This window comes from Muscardinus avellanarius, assembly GCF_963383645.1.
Source record: "Muscardinus avellanarius genome assembly, chromosome: X".
NCBI classification, from domain to species: domain Eukaryota; kingdom Metazoa; phylum Chordata; class Mammalia; order Rodentia; family Gliridae; genus Muscardinus; species Muscardinus avellanarius.
Window position 1 is genome coordinate 86997530 of NC_137792.1, and position 23648 is coordinate 87021177.

At 41.9% G+C, this 23648-nt stretch overlaps 1 protein-coding gene across 1 annotated transcript in view; it reads left to right on the forward strand.

The window, feature by feature from the left end:
- Nucleotides 1–16654, forward strand: part of KIAA1210 — a gene marked incomplete at both ends in the record, with an annotated part of 124549 nt that extends 107895 nt beyond the window's left edge. The window contains 6 exons of the mRNA XM_080718959.1: nt 2843–3022; nt 5871–5979; nt 8180–12628; nt 13632–13795; nt 14878–14983; nt 16428–16654. Of these exons, the coding sequence (XP_080575085.1) occupies nt 2843–3022; nt 5871–5979; nt 8180–12628; nt 13632–13795; nt 14878–14983; nt 16428–16654 (5235 nt within the window). The remainder of the gene's footprint in view (nt 1–2842; nt 3023–5870; nt 5980–8179; nt 12629–13631; nt 13796–14877; nt 14984–16427) is intronic.
- Between the last annotated feature and the right edge of the window lie 6994 nt (nt 16655–23648).

Genomic DNA, 23648 nt, shown 5'->3' on the forward strand with positions numbered 1-23648 from the left:
ACATACCCATACAACATATTGTACACCCAGCAACAGAGATCTTTTGGGGATATTTTGAATCGTATCACTGAGCTTGAGTTCCATAGTCAGATGGCTTTCTCCCAGGCTTGATGATGGTTATAGGTCTATGTTTAGATTGATGCCCAGAGATTCCTCAATGAGAATAGAAGAAATAGAGAGAGTAGTGCCTCAATCAGCCTGCTGGACACTTGGCTCAGGCTGTGATTAAGAACAAACTTTCCTGCCCAACCTGGAAATGGTCAGATTTTTGCTAAGCCTAATTTTTTCTACTGCAGTGTAGAAGGAGTTTCCCTAAACAATGGTTTTCTTCTGTAGTGTTTATGCTGCAAGGTTTGAGAGGCCAACAGAACTGAAGATATTTCTTTATTATATAAATGTTTACTTGCAAACTAGGCAATCTAGGCAGATCGACAGACCCATTTGTCTTTCTCTTCCTTTACCTGGATACAGTGAGGTCTCAGATAGTATAATTAAAATGACACAGAGAACAGAGGAACTTGCTCTGATAACATCTCAGAAAGATACATCTAGAGGGAGCTTCCAGCACAATTCACTAGTGTGAGAAAATTATTGATCAACTCCTATGTACCAAACGTAATTCAAAGTGCTAGAGAAAGAGTATAAATATACTTATAAATTTAAGTATAAATAGAACAAATGAAAACCCTTCTTTGTAGAGTTTAAAATGTAATGGGGGATATGAACAGTAAACACCCTTATATAAAAAGAACATACTGTGAGATGGTGATAAAAGTGAGAGGGAAAAAACAATGCAGAGAAGAGGATTATGAAATGTCAGGGCTAAAATTTTGAATAGTTTGACCATTGAAGGTCTTGTTGAGATAGTAGCTTTTTTTGCAGTACTGGGGATGGAACCCAGGGGAATTTTACCTTTTAGCTACATCCCAGCCCTATTTTTAATTCTTTAGTTTTGAAATAGGGTCTCACTGAGTTGCAAAGGGACTCACTAAGTAGCTGAGGCTGGTCGTGAACCTAGATTCTCTTGTCTCAGCCTCTCAAATGCTGGGAAACAAATGCCACCATGCCTGGCTTAATGGCAGCTTTTGAATCAAGACTTGGAGGAAGTAAAGAAGCTATGATATAGACCTGGAGGGAGAGTATGCACAGCAGAGGGAACAGCAAGTATGAAGGCCCAGGGAAGAGCATGCCCAGAATGTTTGAAAAACAGCAAACAGCAAGCAGTGTGTCTGGAGCAGAAAGTGGCAGAGATGTGATCAGAGAGATAATAGGTAGACAGATATTATGAGGTCATTGGGGGCAGAGATGTCATACAGTCCTGAGAGCCCAGAACTATAAGACTACCCTGAAGCAAGAAAGAAGTTGAAAACAATAAAAAGATCTTATTCTACGTACTTCATATTAAATTCATAATTACAAGAGATAACTATACAAGACAAAAAGGGATGACAATTATATAAGGAAGTCAAGAAAGGCTTGGAACTGCTCCTGATTTTGTGATTGACCCAGAAGGACACCTGTAGCATCCCTTTTCCCCCTTTTAAGAGTCAGATACAGAATGGCGAGCTCTATTTATCATTAGCACTCTGTTAAATCCCCAGGCACTGGACTCACAGGTCAAAGAAGGACCATTCCTGGAAGCTAGATAGCAGCTAAGGTTATAACTGGGCCGCTATACTAATGGTGATAGGAAACGTGAAGACATGCAACATCTATAGATAACAAAGGCATCCCTGGCACCATGCAGAGCTAGTTTGAAAAGAACTTGGTGCGTAAACACAAATGAAAATTCTATTTGCTAAATTATATGTATCATTTGCTACTGGTGTCCAAGTGAGAGACTGCTTATTACTTGGTCTTCAAGGGAGTATCTGCTAACGCAGATGTATAAGGCTTCTTAGGAATGGAAAGACCTCTATTGGAAGTGTGGAAGATGGTATGTCCCAAAGTCCAGAGGAAACTTTTTAAGCTACTGCCAAGGAATCCAATTACATGTCCAAGAACCAAATAGTTTGGAGAGATGGAGGATGGTCATGCAGAGGACATGGTTACAGGCTCCACTTTGTCCCTCTGGAAATGAGGGCACTCAGTTCCTCAGCATACTCCTGTTAGTCTCAGTCATTAGTAGAAAATGTAAATAACAGTATGCCCTATATGACAATACAGCTTGTACAGGCCTTTTCCAACCTGATTTTCTTCCCTTCACTCAAACACCCATGTAGAAATCCCAGAGCCCTCCTGGGTTTTACTGATAGAGTCTGTGCCTGTCACACAACCAGATGCCCTTCTGTATATAAGAAGGAAATATGAGACAGGAGAACATGAAAATTTTCTGACCTTGTAAACTCTAGTAAAGGCATGTGTTGCTGTTCTGAGGACAGTGGATACCTCGGGGAAACTCGGGATTGAACAGGTACAGGGGCATTCTACCTCTAAGGTACACCAACACACTTATTTTATGTTTTATTTGGAAACAAGGTCTTGCTAAGTTAATGAGGGTCTCACCAAATTTCTGAGTTTGGCCTTGGATCTGCAATCCTCCTGTCTAAATCTTCCAAGTACTGGGATTACAGGCCTGTGCCTCCACAACTGGCTCCCTTGAATGCTTTCTGAGCAGGGGAGCAACCTGAACTTTTTCCTGTTTCTTGCTTTCACCTACAAGGCAATCAGTTGAAGTGTGGAATTTGCCTCTAATGAGCCTCTGGACCAGAAGTGGAGGAAAGAGGGACAGTAGTTTATGAAGGATTTCTTCTTGAGAAATTCTTCAACCACAAGCAGTTCCAACTGTGAGACCCGTGACAGCATATGGGTTGACTCGTTTATTTTCTCCTGCACTTTCCAGAACCTATCTGAGCCATCAAGTGGACCCAGTCACTCACAGTCTTCGACTGCGTGTGCCTCTCCCAGAATTAGTTTCAGCACCCCAGCCAGCACCCAGGGCTGTTTGGATTCTTCAGCAGCTAGACACAAGATATCTTTAAATCCCCGGAAACTAAGGAAGAAAAAGAGCCTTCAAGAAAGTGTAAGTCCTTCAAGAGACCTGGGAATAAACTCCCATATTATAAAATATGAGTTCCAACCTTTGCAAAGTGCTCCTAGGAAATGGCATGGTTTGGAGACCCGTATCCTAAGTAGAGATGGCACAATTGAGAACACTCTCCTGGCCTTGACACCCCATGTGGATGAGTAAGCATGTGTCTATTGCATGGGGTGTACTATTCATGTGGAACTTATATGAAAGGGACAGAAGAAAGCAGAAACAGTGGCTTAAACCCCAGGAACCTGCTTGTTGGCTTGATACCTGGGATCCCTCTTGGAAAAGGATATGCAACATTAGCTCAGATCAGAATTCTTTTAGTTATTAATCAAATGAGACACATGAGTTACAAACTGAGGCATTGACTTGGAAGTCAGGCTTCCAGCAACACCAAGAATTCAGAACTCAGCTGCTAACCCTCCTTGGCTTTTTTGGGGGGTGGGGTACTGGGAATGGAACCCAGTGGCATTGTACCTCCCAGATACACTTCCAACCATAATTATTTTAGTCTTTTTATTTTTGAAACATGGTTTCACTGAGTTACAAAGGGCCTCACTAAGTAGCTGAGGCTGTCTGCAAACCGCAATCCTCCAGTCTCAGCCTCCCGAATGCTGGGATTACAAGCCTGTGCCACCACACCCAGCATCCTCCTTGGCTTTGAAAGACCTCCACATTAGATGTCAGAGAGCTCTGCCACATGACTTTCTAGTAAGCAGAGCTATATTTAGGAAAACCTACTATGATGAAAAACAGCCACAAAAATAGGCTTGGGATATAGTTTTGTAGTAGAGTGTTTGCCTAGCATGTACAGTCCTGGGTTCCAGTGCCAGTACCACAAAACGTAGTCATAGATATCTGACTAGAAGTGGCTGTTGATAGAGGAGAGAGAGAGAGAGAGAGAGAGAGAGAGAGAGAGAGAGAGAGAACGAACACGATTGATTATTTGAGGTCATTTAGTGTAGGTGTCAAAAACCTTTCCCACTTCATTCAGTTCCTCAGGACTAAGCTGTATCGTAGTCCGATGTAATAGTTTCATTATTTGTGTTAATTATTTGTCTGAGTCTTTCAAATAAATCTTAGATTTTGTTCCATGATCCCTATTTAAGTAAAGAACTAATTCTTTTATAAAAGATGTTCACTAAAAGTCCCAAATGAAAGAAGGTATAACAGTGCCTTTGGTCAAATATCCAGTTCCTCAGTGATTCTGGGTTAAAAGTATGACTGTCAGCCAGGCATAGTGGTACACTCTTGTAATCCCCGTGCTTGGGAGGCTGAGACAGGAGGATCATACAGGTTTGATGCCAGCCTCAGCTACTTAGTAAGGCTTTCAGCAATGTAGTGAGACTCTGTTTCCTAATAAAATATAAAGTAGGTCTTGGAGTGTAGTCTGGAGGTAGAATGCCCCTCGATTCCATCACCAGTACTACACACAAACAGAAAAAGAGACTGTGAGTCAAAGCTGGAAGACTAAAAGATTGTGTAGTACAAACATTTCACAGAGAAAGACATTAAAAGCACAAATAGCTACTCGCTCAAAATTGAACCCAGGTGATAACATAACTAGGGCTTGAATTCAATCTTCTGACTTCCAGCCCTTTATTCTTTTCACCCCACATACTGCCTCTAGCTTAGACATCTCAATTTTGCTTTAGAAAATCACTGAAATATGAGTTGAAAAAACAGTCAAAGGGGCAGGGGTTTGAGGGAGGACTTCTGTTGGTTGGCTTGGCTTGGTGACCAAGAAAAGGGTGACTGGTTACTAAGTGCTAAACTCTACACATGAATCCTTTCCCTGGACACCTCACTACAGACCTGGGAGACCGAGGATGTTGGCTAAGGGAAACTTAGTATGACCCTTCTTAGATTTCTTCTTTCTGCATAGCCTAATTGAAGAAAAGTCTGGGCAGCACCCTCTGAGAAGGCTGGAGCACCTACTTCATCTCTGACTCACTCTCTGACATGGATGAATATTAAAAGATCCAGGGTCATAATGATGTAGGGGCTGCTATCACTTTTTCCTTGCTCTGGAATTTTTTAGATGTGCAAGTCCCACAGGACTCCTAATTCCTAATTTATAGATGTGGGCTTGGAGATTCAGAGAATAACTTGTACAGGGTTACACAGCAAGTATAATGGTGAAGAAATATGAGCCCAGGTTTCTCTGATACCATTTACCCAAAAATAAATGATCATGACCTGAATTTGTTTGCATAGACACTTTGAGACTAGAAAGAATCCTTTGGTGCTTGGCATTAAGGGTTTACACTAAGTGAATTCCATACACTTTCCAGCACAATGTTATTCTGACATATTCAGAGATATGCTATAATTATCTGAAAACCTTGTTTATACTAAACCAATTTCAGCCCATTTTGTGTAAAGCCTAAACTCTTCATCTTTCTCAATTCACTTAATTTGTACTGGAAAGAGAATTCTTGCTTCCACTAAATCCCCTGAAAAGAAGTCAAACAGGATTTGAATCTGGCTCACAGTCCAGTGAAGCAAGCCTGAGAAATACAGTGTTTCCAAGGACATGATTCTTGTCAGGTCCAATGACCCCATTTTATGATTTACAGCCTTGCAATGTGGTTTGTTAGTTTCCGAGGTATTTTAGAGAGATTTGTGCAGCATGTCACTAGGAAATACTTCTAATAGGTAAAATGATCCCTAGTGACCTCCTGATGGTTGTCAATGGGAATAATTCCCAACTTTACTGATACTATTACAAACCTAGCACCAATGACTTTTTTCCTGATTTGATTGTTGTTGACAATGATGCAAGGGTGGATAGATAACATTCAGTCAGATTTAAGCTCTTTTTCCCCTGTTTTAGATGAAACCAAAGCAGGAGGAAAGAAGCCTTTCACTGAATTCTGAAGGAGAACAGAATACAACCAAACCAAAAGAAGCTGATCAAAGAGAACTGAAAAAAGACAGTGCAGGTGGGTACATCTTCAGTCTAGAAACATGAATAATAGGCTTTGTTACACAGTGTGTTGTGATAGGAGGAATGAACGAGAATTATCCAGGACCTTGCTCTAGGTCCTCGGAGAGCTTTCTATGTCAGATGTATACTAGTGTGGTCCAGGCTTCTCCATCTAAACTGCCAAATTAAAACAGTTGCCACTTGTGTGGGATTGGGTAAAGGGTCATACCTGGTTTCCTATTTTATCTAAATAATTTTCCATTTAGAGAGGTGTTTTGGTTTGTCCATAAATTTGTTTAATTCTCTCTGAGATTAATGTGCATGCTAACTTTCTCAATGAACCCAGATATAGCCAGGTGTGGTAGTGCACACCAGTAATCCCAGTACTTGGGAAGCCGAAACAGAGGGATCACAGGTTCGAGGACAGCCTCAGCAAGTTAGGGAAGATACCTGCAATTTAGTGATACCTTGTTTCAAAATAAAGAATAAAACATAAGGTTGAAGGTGAGCTCAGTGATAATTCCTCTGGGTTCAATACCCAGTACAAAAATAAAATGAGCCCAGAGACGAGAATGCAGCTAGTAATATTCCCCTCAGCATTTTTTCTCAATAACAGAAACAGACTAAAATAACAGATTTGGCCCAAAATATTTTTATCGGTACCTCTATCTTCCAGTACAAAGAAAATTTTTGTGTTGACAGTGAGACCAGTTCGCATAGCCAGGGGCAAAGAGGGCTTGTGTGGCTACAGTCAGATGCCCATGGCAGCTAACACCTACCAAATTCCTCAAAACAAATACACCCAAGTAAAAGTGTCTTTGTGCACACTTATGTGGATGTTGGTTCCAGCTAATGTCAAGCTAATTTCAAGTTATATTTAATTTTAAAGAATTTCTGCTTCACAAATTAAGCTGAATAGTTATTTAAAGTGTGGGTTCAAAAACAGGATATCCTTTAAACATATTTTCCCATGAAAGCAAGCAAAACCACAAAACTGTCCTAGAAAGAAAGGAAGGCAGGCAGGAAGATAGGTTAAATGGTTAGTACTCTTCAGACATACTTTTAAATAGTTGTCATTTTTACAGGTGAAGGATAGAACTGAGTCATTACCCATGTCGGGAGATAATGGTTGGTGGTCCATCTAACAAGAGTGGTTTGGAGCTCATCTAGCTATTCTCTGTGTTGTATGCTGCATATGACACCACTAGATGGAGCTAGAAATTAGAGGAGTATGAAGAAGGAAAGCAGTCACGGGCCCTGCCACCTAAGAATTAATTTTAGTTTCTTAGAAAAAGTACTCGAAGCCAGGAGTGGTGGTGCACACCTTTAATCCTAGTAGTTGGGAGGCCTCAAAAGATAGGAGATCACAGGTTTGAGGGCAGCCTCAGCAGAGACTCTCAGAAACCTAGAAAGACCCTGTTTCAAAACAAATAATCAAAAAGAAGGTAGAATGCCCCTGTATTCAATCCCTAGTACCACAAAAAAAGAAAGAAAAGAAAGAGAGAGAGAGAGAGGGAAAAAAAGAGAGTGCTATAGAAGGGAGAGGAAATCTGTACAGCTGCTACCTCGAAGTTGACTTGAAACCTGTAGACTGATAAAATGGTAAAAGTGTTCAAAGTATTTCTTTGCATTCAAAGAATGGTTTTGCATATATATCACATAGGATCATTTTACTACATGAGAGAAAAAAAAGTAGAAGAAAAGGAGGCCATAATCTTACCTCCATGAGAACAACTGTTAATGCCTTCTTTTTTCTTTTTTCTTTTTCTTTCTTTCTTTTTTTGGTACTAAAGATTGAACCCAGAGGCATTCTATCTCTGAGCTACACTCCTGGCCCAATTTTATTTTTTTATTTTAAAACAGGGTCTCACTAAATTGCTGAGGCTCTCCCTAAATTGCCAAGGCTGGCCTCAAACATGAGATCTTCCTTTCTCAGCCTTCCAAGTACTAGGATTACAGGGTTGAATGTCCCTGGATTTCAGGTAGAATGTCCCTGGGTTCAACCTTCAGTACTCAAAATATAATAAAACAAAATAAAAATGTCCAGTTATAGAACGCTAATAGCAACCAAGTTACTCTTTGTCTTCTAAAGGACTGATTCTTCATACTAGGAAATTCAGTAGCAAATAGGTACCTATTAGGTCAGAGAAGAGTATTTTTATTTTAGAAAGATTAAAGCACACATGATTTTTTTTCCTTCTTTCTATTTGGGACAGGTACCTTGAACCAGGAACAGAGCAAAGCTGAGGTTTATCCTCAGAAGACAACGGCAACTCAGGCTCCAAATGCTGAGGCTGCCGGGAGCCACTCAGTGTTGGCGGCAAGTGGAAAAAAACGTCGAAAGAGAGGATTAACTATTTCAGGAACAAATGAGAGTGCATCCAAAGTAAAAAGCCTTATACAGGCCATTCAAGGGCACATTGAGGGTGATAGCGTTGAATCCTTACCAACCAGTAAGACCACCAGGGATTATTACCCTTTCAGGCACCAACTCTCAGAGAAGCAAGCCACACAGCAGCTTACAACTCCACAAGCAGAAAACACTATTTCTCAATGGCTGTTCTCAGATAAAGGTGACAGAGGAAAGAGAAATGATGGTACAGATCTTGAAACCCAAAATGTATCAGCACCACAGCCCATACCTGAAGACAAGGTGGAGACCATAGTCAGTAGTTCACCATGGTTCCATAAAGATGGGGATTCTGAGGCCAAGAAGCCAGAAGCAAGAGCTTCTCTCTTACCAGTGGTGGCAGGACTTTCTACAACCCAAGAAGAACCTGCTCCTTCAGTGGCAGAAGATGCTCAGGTGCTTATTGATCCTACTCAGATCGAGTCAGGAGAGGAAGAGGCTTCCAGCATTGATTTACAAAATGCCCAGTTCCAAATGGAGTTATCCCAGGATGTTCAAACTATCTGCAAAGAAGAGCCTCCCAGAAATGTTCCCTGGGCCCTCACGGCCAGTGGGTCAGATGAAGCAAGTACTTCAGCAGAGAGAACCAGTGCTACAGAGAGTCTGCCTCCCAGTAGCCTTTGCCAGTGCCTGGAGGAGCCTGAAGCTGAAGAATTCTCCTCAGATTCCCAGCAGGCTTCAGAGGAGTGGTCTGGTTCTGAGGAGCAGCTGGATGCTGGCTCCTTCTCGATCTTGCAGAGGCCTGAAGAGAAAGAAGTCCTCCCAGTGCTAGAAGGCGTAGTTGTGAAGTTGACCAGTTTGGAGCAGCAGTTGGCTTGTGGATTTTCTTCCCCAGTCTTGGAAGTGCCTACAGATGAAGAAGTCACCTCAGATTCAGAGGACATTTCTGATGAGGAGAGCAGTTCTGAGGAAGTGGCCTCTGGGCTTTCCTTTCAGTCTTTGGTGAAGCTTGATGAAGTCTTCTTAGAGTCGAATGATTTAGTTGTGGGTTCCATCTCTGAAGAGCAATTGGTTCCCAGATGCCCTTATCAGGCTTCACAGGAACCCAAAGATACAGAAGTCTCTATAGAATCAATTGGTTATGTTGAAAAGAATCAAAAAGTTATGATAAAAAGTGCTGAAGACTTAAGCAACATGGAGGAAGGTCTTCTTGCTGGACAGTATGACCAGGCCTTGGCACAGCCCAGTGACCCACGAGATGTGTTCTCAGCTTCAAAGGACACTGTTAAAAAGGGGAATGCTTCTGTTCAACAGCCGATTCCCAAACAACCCGCTCAGCCCATCCTGAAGCCTGCCATTCTGCAACAAGTGTCCCCCACTGTGGCTAAGGTTTCTCCAGGACACAGGAGTTCTGTGGAGCCACTACCTGACAGCTCCCCCTTCCAGTCATGGGCAAGCATTAGATTTGAGCAACAGGTCCACACAGGTCCAGAGAGCACTGCTGATGAGTGGGGCATTTTTATGGAGCCACTGCTTCCCAGGATGACTTCTAAGCACCTAATGAAGCCTAAAGTTGAGCAAAAAGTTGCTTCCCGTCCAGAAAGTACAGCCATGGGAGAATTCGTTTCAATGGAGGCACTGCCTCCCAAATATAATCCTCCTCCCCTGACCAGACAAGTCAGGCAAGAAATCTCTGCAGGTCCAGATAGTGTTAGTATTGAGGTGAACATGTCTGTGGAGCTGCCACCCCCGAAGTGTCCTTCCCAGCCCTCGGTGAGACCAATAGTGGAGGAACAAGTATCTTTGGATGCAGAAAACCCTGCAGTTAAAGGCAATGTTTCCGTGGAGCCGTTGCTTAAACACCCTTCTCAGCCCAAGATAAGACCTTTAGTCCAACAACAAGGTTCCACAGGTGAAAGGAGTGCTGCTGCTGGTGGTGGTAGCATTTCTGCGAGGTCTCCCTTATATCCTCTCAAGCCATGGGCAAACCCTCAGGAAGAACAAGTTTCCTCATTTTCAGAGAGTACCACTGTCAAAGAGTGTGGATCTTTGTGGATTTCTGTGGATCCACCACCTCCCAAGCTTCTTCCCCAGTCCAGTGTTCAGCAAAATATGTTCTTAGGTTCAGAAGGAGTTGGTGCAGAGAAGGCCATGGAGCCACCATACCCCAAATACCCTCTTCAGTCCTTAACAAGTCTTCAAGTCCAGAAAATCTCAGAAACCACTGCCGCTGAAGAGGGGGTCTTTATGGAGCTGTTGCCACCCAGATGCCCTTCTCAGCCTTCGATGAGATCCAAATTCCAGCCACAAATGACCCCGGGCTCAGTGAGCATTTCTTCCCAGTGGAGCAGTCCTGTTGAGCCAGTGCCTACCAAACACACCTTCCAGCCATGGATGAACCCTAAATTGAAGCATCAGGTATCTGCAGGTCTGCAAAGTGCTGGGGCTGAAGGGAGCATCTGCAGAGAGCCAGTGCCTCCTTTATGGCCCTTACGTTCCTTTGAGAAGGTTTCTACGGGTCCAGAGAGCACTGCTACTAAGTGGAGCATTTCTATGGATCCATCTGTTCCCAGAATTCCTCCTAAACCCCTAAAGAGATCAGGAATCAAGCAGCCAATCTCCACTGGTTCATCTAGCACACCTGCAAAATGGAGCAGTTCTGTGGAGCGAGCGCCTCCCAGATATCATGTCCAGCCAGGGATAAGCCCTTCATTTGAGCATCAGGTGTCTGTAGATTCAGAGAGCTACACCACCAAACGGAGCCTCTCAATGGAGCTGAAGTCTCCCCGACAGCATCCTCATACCCCGATGACACCAAAGGTGGAGCAAGAAGTTTCCTCGGATGCAGTGAGCACTTCTGCAGAATGGAGTAGTCCTCTGGGGCCGGTGCCACCTAGATATGCTTACCAGACAGGGGCAAGCGCCAAATTTGAGCAACAAGTCGTTGAGGGTCCAGATTCAGAGAGTGTTGCCCTCAAGGAAGGCACTTCACAGGATCCACTACTGCCTCAGCATTTCTCCCAGTGCATTAGAAGAAATAGAGTTAAGGAAATATCCTCCAGTTTTGAGAATGAGTCCAGATATCCTACCCAGTTCCTAAGGAGATCTAAAAGTCAGGAAATGTCCTCACGTCTGGAAAAGATGGTAGCTGAAGAAGACATTTCTGTGGAATCAGTGCTTTCCAGTGCCCCTACCCAGTCATTCGTGAAGTTTATGGCACAGCAGATCTTTTCAGAGAATTCTAGCACGCAGGGGGGCACTTATACAGATCCTTATTCCTCCAAATCTTTGCCGAAGCCTGATGCCGAGCACTCAATTTTTTCAGATTGGGAGTATGATGTCTCCGGGGGTGGCATTTCTTTGAAGAGGATGTCTATGAGGCGCCCTTCCCAGTTCCTGAGGAGATCTGAAGGACCCAAAGAAATGCTTGTACGTTCCGAAAGTGCTCCAGTCAAATGCGGCAGCTTGAAAGGGCAGACACCTTCCAAACAGTTTTCTGATATCCTGGGGAAGTTTGAGTACCAGCGGGAAGTCTCCTCAGTTGCTTATGGTTCACCCGCAGAGTGTAGGAGTTCAGAAGAGCAGATGCCTCGCAGACACCCCTCCCAAGCCTTGGATGGGAGTAAATTCCAGCCTCCGGTTTTATCAACGGGCTCAAGGAATGTTCCAGTGGAATGGAACCGTCCGGAGGAGACCCTGCTTCCCAGCCGTTCTTTCCAGGCTTTCAGAAATGCTGGCCATCAGCAACCAGTTTTTGCAAGTCCAATGAGTTCTGCTCCTGGGGGAAACATGTCTGAGGACAATCTTGGAAGCTGTTCTCTATCAAGAGGTGTAATGTCTCCAAAGAAAACCAAGAAACCTGGCCAAGGCTCTGATGACATCTTTAGAAGCGTCCCAATCTCTGCTCTTAAACCCGGGAAGTTGGCCATTGATTCTGCCTGGAAAATGCCCACTACTTGTAGCACCAGCTCTAAGGAGGAAGTTCTTCAGAGTGGTACTGGAAACAGTGGCCATTCCAGCTTACTGGCCAAGGAACCCCAGATGGAAAGCTTCTTTGGAGTCCGACTGAAAAGAATCCCTTCTCCACAGAAGTACAAGAGTGAGAAACAAGATACCTTCAGGCAGTTGTCTTCATTGCCCTTGAGCACAGTTTCATTATCTGCAGGTAGAGAACAGCAAATGAGAAGAAAAACTGCCCAGGGGTTCCTGGGTACCACAGAGAATCTTGACAAAATATCTAATGTTGCAGATAAGCAATATAGCAAACCCATATCAGAAGGCATGCCAAAGAAGCAACCAGCTTACAAGTCCCCAGGTGAGAGTTTTATCTCTCCAAATGATAAGTAGGTAGCAAGTGGAGGGGAAAACTGCAAAGCCATGCTCTGATGAACTTTGAAATCTGTTCTAACCTAACCTGCCTCATTATTCCTTTGTGAGGACAGGCTTGTGGATAAAGGGGCATGGTAGTGCCTCCTTCCAGATTAATTGATTTAGAGACAGTTAATTTTGAGACTTCTCTAGGAGGGCCTGGTATGGACATCCACCCACATTTTAGAACCGACACATGATCATCTCCCCATTCCCTCTGCCCCCACCCTCTGTGCACCATCCTTTTGGATGGAATCGCATGCTTTTCTCTAAGTACTTTCATGTGTATTATGTTCCTCCTAACCACCATGAGGCTTTCTCAAAACCAATTCATTAATAATACCATGACCAGACTCTCAGCTTGAAATCTTAATTTACTGTAAATGTTTGTAATTCCACAACTTCTTCAATTACATGAAATGTCTAGGAATCCAGAGCCTGGATGATCTTGTGAGCACTACTCTCTCCCTAAACCTTCACTCTTACCCACACATAGTCTTGCATATGCTTCTGACCACACCTATGCAGTCACACATTTGCACGAGGAACTAGGAAGTAACAGATTCTATATGATTTTCCTTGGAATTGGAGGAATGACATCAGTGGCCTGAGATTCTGACCTCTCAGGAGCTTTCCCAGTCCACCTGAAATCTTTGTTCTGCCCCTATTTGGAGACGGGAAAAGGGATGGACAAAGGAAAAAAACGACCCAGGAAAGGAACAGTATACCAGCTTTGAAGTCCAGTTACTTAACTATCCAAGGGATTCCTGCCTTGCCAGGTTGTAGAGAAGGCACAAAATGAGGGAGCCTCTCCCTACTCATGTATTCTACTTTGTTTATTCTTACTTGATGATTAACAAGGATCCCATTTGGGACATTATTGTGGGTCATTCAGGATCAAGTCCCTGTCAGCCTTGCCATACTTCTAATTCCTTTCATCCCTTTTGCAGGAATGCCTCCTGGTCAGAAGTCAGATTATGCTGTCTCAGAGCCAGCTTGGATAACCATGACAAAGCAGAGACAGAGGGGCTACGGTCCCTCTGATCCTCTGAAAGAGCCAAATTCCAGGAGCAGAGCTGGAGCCAAGGCTGAGACCAAGGAGCCGATATATGGGGTAGGACATCAGGAAACCCAGAATCCACTCAGAATGGTTTCTGGAGCCACTACTAAGCTTCTGTTGGGGAGTTTGCAAGATATGCAGGACCCTTTTCTTTGGAAACATTCACTAGAGCGGTGGGCTTTTCAGGGGAAAATCTTGCTTTGTACTTATACAAAGGCAATCTGCTTATCTGCTTTATGATCTCTCTCTCTCTCTCTCTCTCTCTCTCTCTCTCTCTCTCTCTCTCTCTCTCTCTCTGGTGAATTCTACCTCTTAGCTATATCCCCAGCCCCACTTTTAATTCTTAATTTGAAACAAGATGTCACTAAGGTACTGAGGGCCTCTTTACATTGCTGAAGCTGGCTTCAAACCTAGGATCCTCCAGTCTCAGCCTTCCAAGTACTGAGATTACAGGTGCATGCCACAGTATCCAGCTTGAAATAAGTTTTCTTATTATTAGTATTTGGATGGTAAGAGTATCATACAAGGGCAAAGTCCACCTTGGTTAAAGTTTTTTTTCAGGGTGAAATACCTTGGTATATATAACTCATTAATTTAGACTAATTAAAGAGGTTAATTTGAAAAGCCTAAACTACAAATTTTTGAAAACACCTACAACTACATCACTTTCTAATGCAAGAAGTGCTTCTAGTTATATGTCAGGAAGTATTGATAGTAGAATTTCTGTGGAACTCACTTCAGTGAATAGATCAGATTTGTTTGTAGCCATTAGGTTCTGTAGCTTGTTAAGCACTCCGATAAAGTGCTATGGAAAAGGTTGTTCTCAAGTTAAATAATTTTCATATTACTCTGTTTACACTATTTGCATAGTTAGACAACCTTTTCTTCCAGGCCTGAAAGATGGTAAACTTGAGCCGGCTTAGGTTTCTTGAAAATAAACTTCAAGCCAAGCAGTTCAATGCTATTTATTTTCCTATATTGTCTATATATCTAGATCTTTACCATTTAACTCTTATGATAACTGCTAAACTCATTATACCTAGGACAAGGCTTGTACCATATGATCTTCTGAATAAACAATTTGCTGTTTTTATTTCAGAACTTACAAGCATTCTATTTTCATTTTTATATTAAAGGGAGTTGGTCGTGAAAGTGCAAACCAACCAAGAAGGCTTTTGACTTCCAGTTTCCTTAGACAGGAGAAGATGACACAGATGAAGCCACCTAAGCCTGCCAAATCAGGTAAGAGCACAGATGATGGTCCCCCAAAACATAGTTTTGGAAGAATGTTGTGAAATGTTTGTAATTCCAAGCTCAGTTAATACACATCTTTCATTCCCCAAATCAACTTCATGATTCTTTCATGATTCCTTCCATGAGAAGATATGGATATTTGTTTGCTTTAGGAAAATCCAATTATCATGATTAACATAAGTCCAATATGTAACTTTTAGAATGTTTTCCAGTCTTTCATCTCTTCCAAAAAGCTGTTGAGGCACAAAACTATAGTCACTTGCTAAAACATTCTTGTGGCTAAGTATGCAAGAGGAAAATACCAAGTCTCCAACTCAGAGCAAAGCTGTATTTCCTTACCTGCTATGTTCCCAGTGAATGCTAGAGAGTCATTTTTACTGATCTAAAGTCTTGTATTAGCCCCTCTGTATTCTGAGCAGGGATATGAGAAGTAGGGAAATGTTGAGAGCTGAAAAACACTGTGATGGGATATAATAGACTGTGACCTCATCGCTAAGAGTTGTGGGCCAGAGGGATATTTATTCAGCAGGAGGAAGGGAGGGTGTATTTATATGGAACCATCTTTATCCTCTACCTTAATCCCCTTTATAAAGAAATTAGCCTAAAATTGATAAACCCATTGTTTGGCCATGAAACACAGTAGCTCAATACCTCATAGGCACTATACTCCTATCAAGGGGTTCTCAACACTCATCAAGAATTAGAAACACCTGGTGAGATTTTCAAAATTATAGATGACTCTGGCTCTATCCCTAGCAATTCTAATGAGGTTGGTTCCCAAAATGGTATTTTGAAAAGAGCCCTAGGTGATTATCATGTGTACCCAGGATTGGTACACTGGTTGCATCTACATCATTGATTCATTCTGTCACAGAGCAGGATGAGGGAGGGAGTAGAACTGGGGAATAGGGATGTAGTGTGTTTGGACAGAATGGCTGGTACAATATTGTTTTGCTTCAACTTTTATTGGATGAATCTATTGAGTCTTCAGCCATTTCATTTCATACATCATGAATTTGCAGAACAAAACAAAAATAACACTATCCTGATTTGAAATTTCAAAACCGAACAGATGTATGTTTACCTTCTGGTCTCAGTTTGAAAAAATGTAAGACAATCCAACAATAAGCACCCAAGGATTGGTAGTTACAGCTATAGAAATTACCTCTGAGACCTTACAATAAGCAACCAAAGATTGGTAATTACCTCTGAGACCTTACCCTGTCCAGACCCCTTTGACATACCACCCTTGGCATTGCCTATGTACTGACTTTTGGAAGCCTGACAACTGAGGGAACAGAATCTGGAAAGTACTAAGAGCAAGGTAGTCAGAGGAAACCTGTAAATTTCAAATATTTTACTTCATCCTCTGAACATACACCAACATTTCTGGATGTTCTTACTGTTTGTATGTTATTTGCTATGGTTCCAGGTGCATTTGAAGATCAGAAGATACTACGTATGTCTGCCATGGAAAAAGAAACCAAACAGTCTTCAAGTTTTCCAGCCCATCTCCAACAGCCAGTTGAAAAGGTTAAGCCTGTGGAGTCTGAGCTGACTGAGCCAATTAAGGTGATTGATACAGTTGAGCCTGTCTGGTTCTCTATGGCTAAGAAGAAAGCCGAAGCTTGGAGCCAGATAGCAGAAATGATGCAATAAATAGCTCCCTGGTGGAGTATCAGCATTTTAAGTGATAATTGCCAATAGCTATATTAATTCTATGTAGCTATTTCTTTATGGTGGATTTTTTCTCCTGTTAAGCAAAAGAGCCTTTGAAATGGGAATTCAAACTTTAAACTATGTGAATGCCATTAATGCCTAACTTTTAGTATAGTCATTGCCAACATCCAGAAACCCAGATTTTCCTCTAAAATATACTATACAAAAATGTTTGCACTGCTGAGTAATTGTGAAATCTTTGACTCTGCATAATGTGCCTTAGCAGGAGGAGAGCAAAAACATTTTTGAACTAAAAGATTGTTTCCTTCAACCAAATCAAATAATTCTAATGGAAATATTCAGATGATTTGGCTCAGGGATTGGCTTTTAGCTTTTCTGAGCCCAGTTAAATGTTGAATTATTTGGTTGCTGCTCCAAGATTTTGCAAAGGTTTTTAGATGATGTGGTAAAAGTGAAAGTTCTGGGTCTCCAAAAACAATTTTATATAGCCAGTCCTCTAATCAGGCCACTACCCCATGAAATATCTTCCTGAATCTCTGGGTGTTCCTAATGACAGTGGGTGATAGTAATACACAGAGTGCTCCCACAGAGCCTGCCCTCTGCACATGCCACATCACAATCCCTTGCAGGCCTTACAGCAGTGTGCAGCCCTCTCTCTATGAGGCTTCTTGGAGATGAGCCTACTTCTCTGGATGGTTAGTCCATCAGTGTTTGGCCTCTTGTCCCAAACCCACTGTGACCCTTTCCACTTGCTCAGAAATGTAAATGTGCTTCCTATCATAGTATCCTGTTGCCTGAGCACTTAAGACCCTGTCAAAATTCACTACTCCAAGATGCCCAAAGCATTAATATCTTCATGAGGTATATGGCCAGCTCACTGCCTTGATGCAATCCCAGGGCCACTGGACAGCTTCTTTCCCTCTGGCTCCATCCTGAAGGTGGAGAAATCTGTGTAGTATGGGTTCTGATCCCCTATGCTCAGTGGTCTCTGCTTCTTGAGGATTTAGCCCAAGGCAAAATCCACAGAGGAAATATCTTTGTGTCACCTGGAAGCCTTAAGTAACAAGGTCAGCCTTTTCCCACCCACATTCCCAGAGGCACATGTTTCAGAATGTCACTATGATTCAGAATCCTCCCCCAGTGACCTGTTCACCCCTATCCAGGAGGAAGAGAGCAGACCAGAAAGGCAGAATAAGAAAGAAAGCATCAGAATGAGAGGGCTGGCCACTGGGTGGGCAGGGGGAAATAGCCCAGCACGTTTTCACTCCTCCCTACCCATCCTGCTATGGCCTTTTCCCTCAGTGGCACAGCCTTCCTGAGGACTCCTAGTCTAGGTATAAAAGACGTAGGCACCTTGGCCCCTAGTCAGCTCCTCAAATGGCTCACTTTCCAAGGTGCAGACTGCCCCAGAGCCTCATCCAGGCCCACTGGAAGCTAATTAAATCTCCTCTCCTGCGTCCTTCCCCTTTATTCCATCCCCCAAGCCTACTGAATGCTATGAGAGAGTTCCCTTGTCTGGGCAGTAAATCTAGCTTATCTCCCTAGAGACTCAGAAGCCTCTGTCACTTTGGGGTTCTTAAACATAAGAGCAGGCCTCTTAAACATAAGAGCCTTTACATTCTGAGTGGGGTGCTTCCCCATGAAAAAGTGTCTAGAGAGGCAATGAGATGCTAGAGCTCATTTCAACAGTTGATTCTGGTTTTTTTTTTTCTGATAATGTTATGTGTTATTAAGCAACTGTATGTTAATATTGCATTTTCTCTATACAGCCTCTATTTTCCCCTAATGCTGTAGCTTTTTCTTTTTTACAATGTTAAGTTTTTAATTGACTGTATGGTATTCCCTTTGATTTCCTGTAGTGAACAGTTCATTTAGGAAGATATCCTTTACCCAAGTAATCCTGTTAGATTAGCTATTATACGTCCCTTCACCCTTTTCTCAGAGTAGACCTCCATTTGGTTATTCTCCTTCTGAAAACTATCCATTAACAATTACTTTTCTACTATTAACAAAGATCTGTTTTCAAGTGAAGAGTTTAAAGATTTTTTTAATGCCTCAGAGGCACATTCTGTTAAGTTTTTCACTTCTTTTGTTGTTCTTTATCTTTGATATATGCAAAGCAAATAAATTCAATAAAGCCTGTTCTGTAGTCTGTCTCATTTTATGACATGGGGAGGGAAGTCAAATAGGATACTGACAACTTAGACCTAAAGGTTTTCTGAGTAGCATAATATTCTTGAGGTTATACTACTGCTATGGTTTGGTCTGGAATTTCCCCTAAAAGGCTCATGTGTTGAAACTATGGTCCCTAATGCAGAAAATTTTGGGGGAAGTATGGCTGGAGGAGGTGGGTCAATGGGGGCATGGCCTTGGACACTATATGTGAGTGTGAGCTCTCTGCTCTCACTCCGTCTACTTCTGGAATCCCTCTACCATGTGCCCTGCCTCCATGATGCTGCCAGCATTGGACTGAAACTTCGGAAACCATGAACTCTGATAAACCTTTCTTCCTCTAACTCATGTTCATCAGGCATATCAGTGACAGCAATGAGAAAACCTGACTGAAACAGCTGCACATTAAGGGCCTTCACATAGGTGTGCCTGACCAAACCAATGGCTTCCAGGTGGGCACTAGTATGGGAAAATAGAGCCTCAGAGGTTTCATATGTGAGCACCTGGGGAGCAAAGAGGTGGATGGAGGGGTACGATTGGCTGCAAGGAATGCGGTGGTTGGTGGTTGTACTTCAGCCTGGCTCCAGGACTAGGTCTAAGTGTTACGGCAAGATTGGCTTCTGGAACCAGCCATTCTCAGAAGACTGGGCCACTGTGCTCAAGCAGCAAGGCATGGCATGTAGTGAGGTAGGGAAAGAGATTTTAGGCTGGATATTAGCCTGGCTGGTCACATATTTAGCTGAGTTCAGAAGAGTTCAGTTGGGGTGCATGTTTAATACAAGGTGACAAATGTACCTTCATAATGGCCTGAAAGGTCAAGTTAGAGTTTAGAATTCCTGATTCCACAAAGTCTTGCCCTGTGGTGTGGTCCTCCTCACTGCTCCTGTTTCCCCGCCACTGACACTGGCCTGTCTCTAAGACATGCTTTGTTGTAGGTATACAACTGCCTTTTAGGTCTGGGAGCACATACCCTGGTAGGACATTCAGCCTTCCCAAGGTTAGCTCCAAGAGGAGCATGCAGGTCCTGGTAACAGGCTTGGAACTATTCAGGGGTCCCCATTACCTGGAACATGGTTAAGCTGGGAGGTAGCTCTTGTTTCCACAGGCCCTATAGAAAGGGAAATGGCCAGATGAGGCCAAAGTGGGGCCTCTAAAGCATAGAGCTCAGCAAACATGTCCTTCTTGCCTAGGTCTTAGAGCAATACTATGTTTTTTTTATGGTGGTACTGGGGTTCCTGGAAGCCCTTCTACCTCCGGGCTACACTCCCAGACCCATTTTATATTTTTGAAACAGGGTCTCTTATGCCAGCGCGGCTGGCTTCGAACCTGCTTGATCCTCCTGTCTCCGCCTCCCAAGCGTGGGGATTACAAGTGTGCTCCACCACGCCCGGCTCAATACTATGTTAATAACTCACACAACAGAAACATGAAAAAGCCAGAACTAGTGTGAAGACCCTCAAATAACATTATATGGGAAACTATCTATTGGCCTGTCTTTTCGGTTTAAGTAAAGGTGACAAGGGGCCCAGTGCCTCTATCTCACTAGTGTTCTAGCCAAAAAGAATACTATATGATAGTAGATTTAAAAACGGCAACACTGGTGACAATAAAAGGGTTTGTGGATGTGTAAAGTTTACTATGTTTTAATAGCTCTCAACTGGGTACCTAAATAGAAAACTCAGTGCCTAAGGCTATTGGAAAGGAACATAAATAAAATCCTTTTAAGTCCCAGACATTCAGATGTTCACAATCCAGAGGAGGGGTGTGAGGGCAGGAGAGGCACAGATACTTGTACACAAATGCTCTCAGTAACACTATTCAGTACAGGCAAAAGGTGAAGACAACCCAAATGCCCATCAACAGAAGTTTAGATTAACAAACTTTAGTGTGTGTGTGTGTGCGCGCGCGTATGTGCGTGCGTGTATGTGTGTAATGGAATTTTATTCAGCCCCTAAAAGGAATGAAATACTGGTATATTCTACAATGTGGATGAATCTTGGAGAGCATGCTAAGTGAACAAGCTGAACACAATTTTTTTTTATATGAAATGTCTAAAGTAGGTAAATCCAGAGAAACAGAAAACAGATTGGTGGTGGCCAGGGGAAGGGGGAAATAAAAAGGTGACTTTGAAATAGGTACAGGGTTTGGGGTGATGAAAATATCTTGGAACTAAATAGAGGTGGTAGTTGTATAAAAATGTAAGTACATTAATAAGCACTGAAATGTTTACTTTGTGTGTGGGGGGGCACTGGGCACTGAACTCAGGGATATTTTACCTCTGAGCTACACCTCCATCCCTTTCTGTTCATTTTGTTTTAAAATAAGGTCTCACTAGGTTACTGAGAGTCTTGCTACTTTCTGATGCTGTCCTCAAACCTGTAATCCTCCTGTCTCACTGTCTCAGCTTCCCAAGTACTGGTATTACAAATGTCTGCTACCATACCCGGCTAAATGTTTACTTTAAAATTATTAATTTTTTGTAATTTATTTTTATTTTTTATTGGTGTACTATATTCATACATCATAATGGGATAAAAAATTTGTGTAGGCATACGTGCACACATCGCCCAGTTAGCCCCTATCCCACCCCGTTCCCTCCCCCTCTCCCTTCCCATGCTTGTCTTAGTGGTTGACATCTAATTTTATAGCAATTTATCCAAAATTAACAAAGATAATCTCACATAACAGATTCATTTGTCTGATATCAAACTTTTGATCACTTAGAGATAACATTTCAATATTTATTTTTGCTTTCTTTCTTGCCAGAGGATATATTTTTTTCTTTTTTTAAGGTGAAACTATCATATATTTTTTCCAGAAAAAATCTATCATAACATGAAATATGAACTCTAAATACCCAAAACAATCTCAAAAAAGAACAAAGCTAGAAGATGTACATTTTCTCATTTCAAACCTTATAAAGCTACATTAATTGAAACAGTGTAGTGCTGCTATAAAGACAGATATATAAACCAGTGGAGTAAAATAAAAAGCCTAGAAATAAATTTTTCCATATATGGTCAAGTTATTTTTACAAAGTTTCCAAGAACATTTGGTGAAGGAAATAATCTTTTCACTAAATATTGTTGAATAATAATAATTACATGAAAAAGAATAAAATTGGACCCTTACCTAGCACCACATACAAATGTTAACTCAAAATAGATAAAAGACCTAAATGTAAATCTTAAGAATATAAACTTTTAGAAGAAAGCCTGGGTCATAACACTTCACAACACTGAAATTGGCAGTGATTTCTTGGATATTATTTCAAAGGCACAGGCAACAAAAGAATAAACAAACTTCCTAAAAAATTGTACATCCAAAGACAATGTAAACAGAGTTAAAAGTTAGTGATAGACTGGGATAAAATATTTCCAAATGCTATATCTGAAGGAATATTAATATTCCAAATAGAAATCCTAAAAATTAGCAACAATAACAGCAAACAATACAATTTAGAAATACATTTTAGAAATAGGTAAAAGACTGAAATAAATAATGAATTTCCAAAGATTTTAACCTATAAACACATGAATATATTCTTCTTTGCTTAGTTGTCTGCTGGATAGAAAATCTTGTTTCTCTGGTTCTGGTGTGTATTACCTATTTCTTCTTTGTAGTTAATCTCCTTGAGTATTTTCTATATCGCTGGTTTTGAAGACATAAATTCCTTCAGTTTCTGTTTGTCATGGAAGCTTCTTATTTATAACCCCATATAATTTGATAGATAGTTTTGCTAGGTAGGAAATTTTTGGCTGAAAGTTTTTTCTTTCAGAGTTTGGAATATGTTACTCCAAGCCCTTCTGGCTTTTGTGACTTGGTTTGGGAAGTCTGGAGTGATTCTAATTGGTTTTCCTCTGAATGTTACTTGGCCTTTTGTTTTTGTTGCCTTTAAGATTCTCTGCTTGGCTTCCACATTGGTCATTTTGACAGTTATGTGGCATGGGGAACCTCTTATCTGATCCTGTTTAAAGGGAGTTCTATAAGTTTCCTGGATCTGTGTATCGATTTCTTGCTCTATGTTTGGAAAATTTTCTGATATTATTTCTTTGAAGATATTATTGATCCCTTTGGTTTCACCTTCTTTTCCCTCCTCTATTCTGATTATTAGGTTAGCTCTCTTAAAATGGGCCCATATTTCTTCAATGTCAGATTCCTGCTGTCTGATTTTTTCTAAATTGTAAATTATGCTTTCATTTTTGGAATAATCCTCTTCTAAGAGCGAGATTCTATTCTCCGTGTGGTCTAATCGGTTTTTTATACTTTGAATTGAGGCCTTTACTTCAATGATTGCATCGCTTATCTCTTTTAGACTCTCCCTAAATTCTTTTCGAAGGTCCTGTATTATTTCTACAGTTATAGTCCTGGTTTGATCTTCTGGAGATCTCTGAATTTCTGTGTTATCAGGTTCTGATAATATGGGGTTGTGGGCATTCATTGCTCTATTGTTCCTCTTTCCCATGATTTCAGAAGTTTGTGCCTTCCCTGGATCACTATGACTTCACTTAGGGTGCTCTGCATCTCGAGTCTGTGGTAATCTCTGCCACCGCTACTCCTTCACTGGGTTGGACTGCAAAATCTCAGACTCAGGGAGATTATCAAAGTCCCTGGGCATGCAGTACAGGGATTTCTCCTTTTGGAGAAATTGTGACCCTTTAGGGGTCACAATTTTACTCATGGTCCTTGTGTGTGTTGATCAGGAGCTTTTGAGGGTGTGGTGAACTCGCTGTCACTGCTGGCAATATGGTGCCGCTGCCACGCCCTTGGCTGTGAGGTTGGCGCTGCTGGCAATATGGTG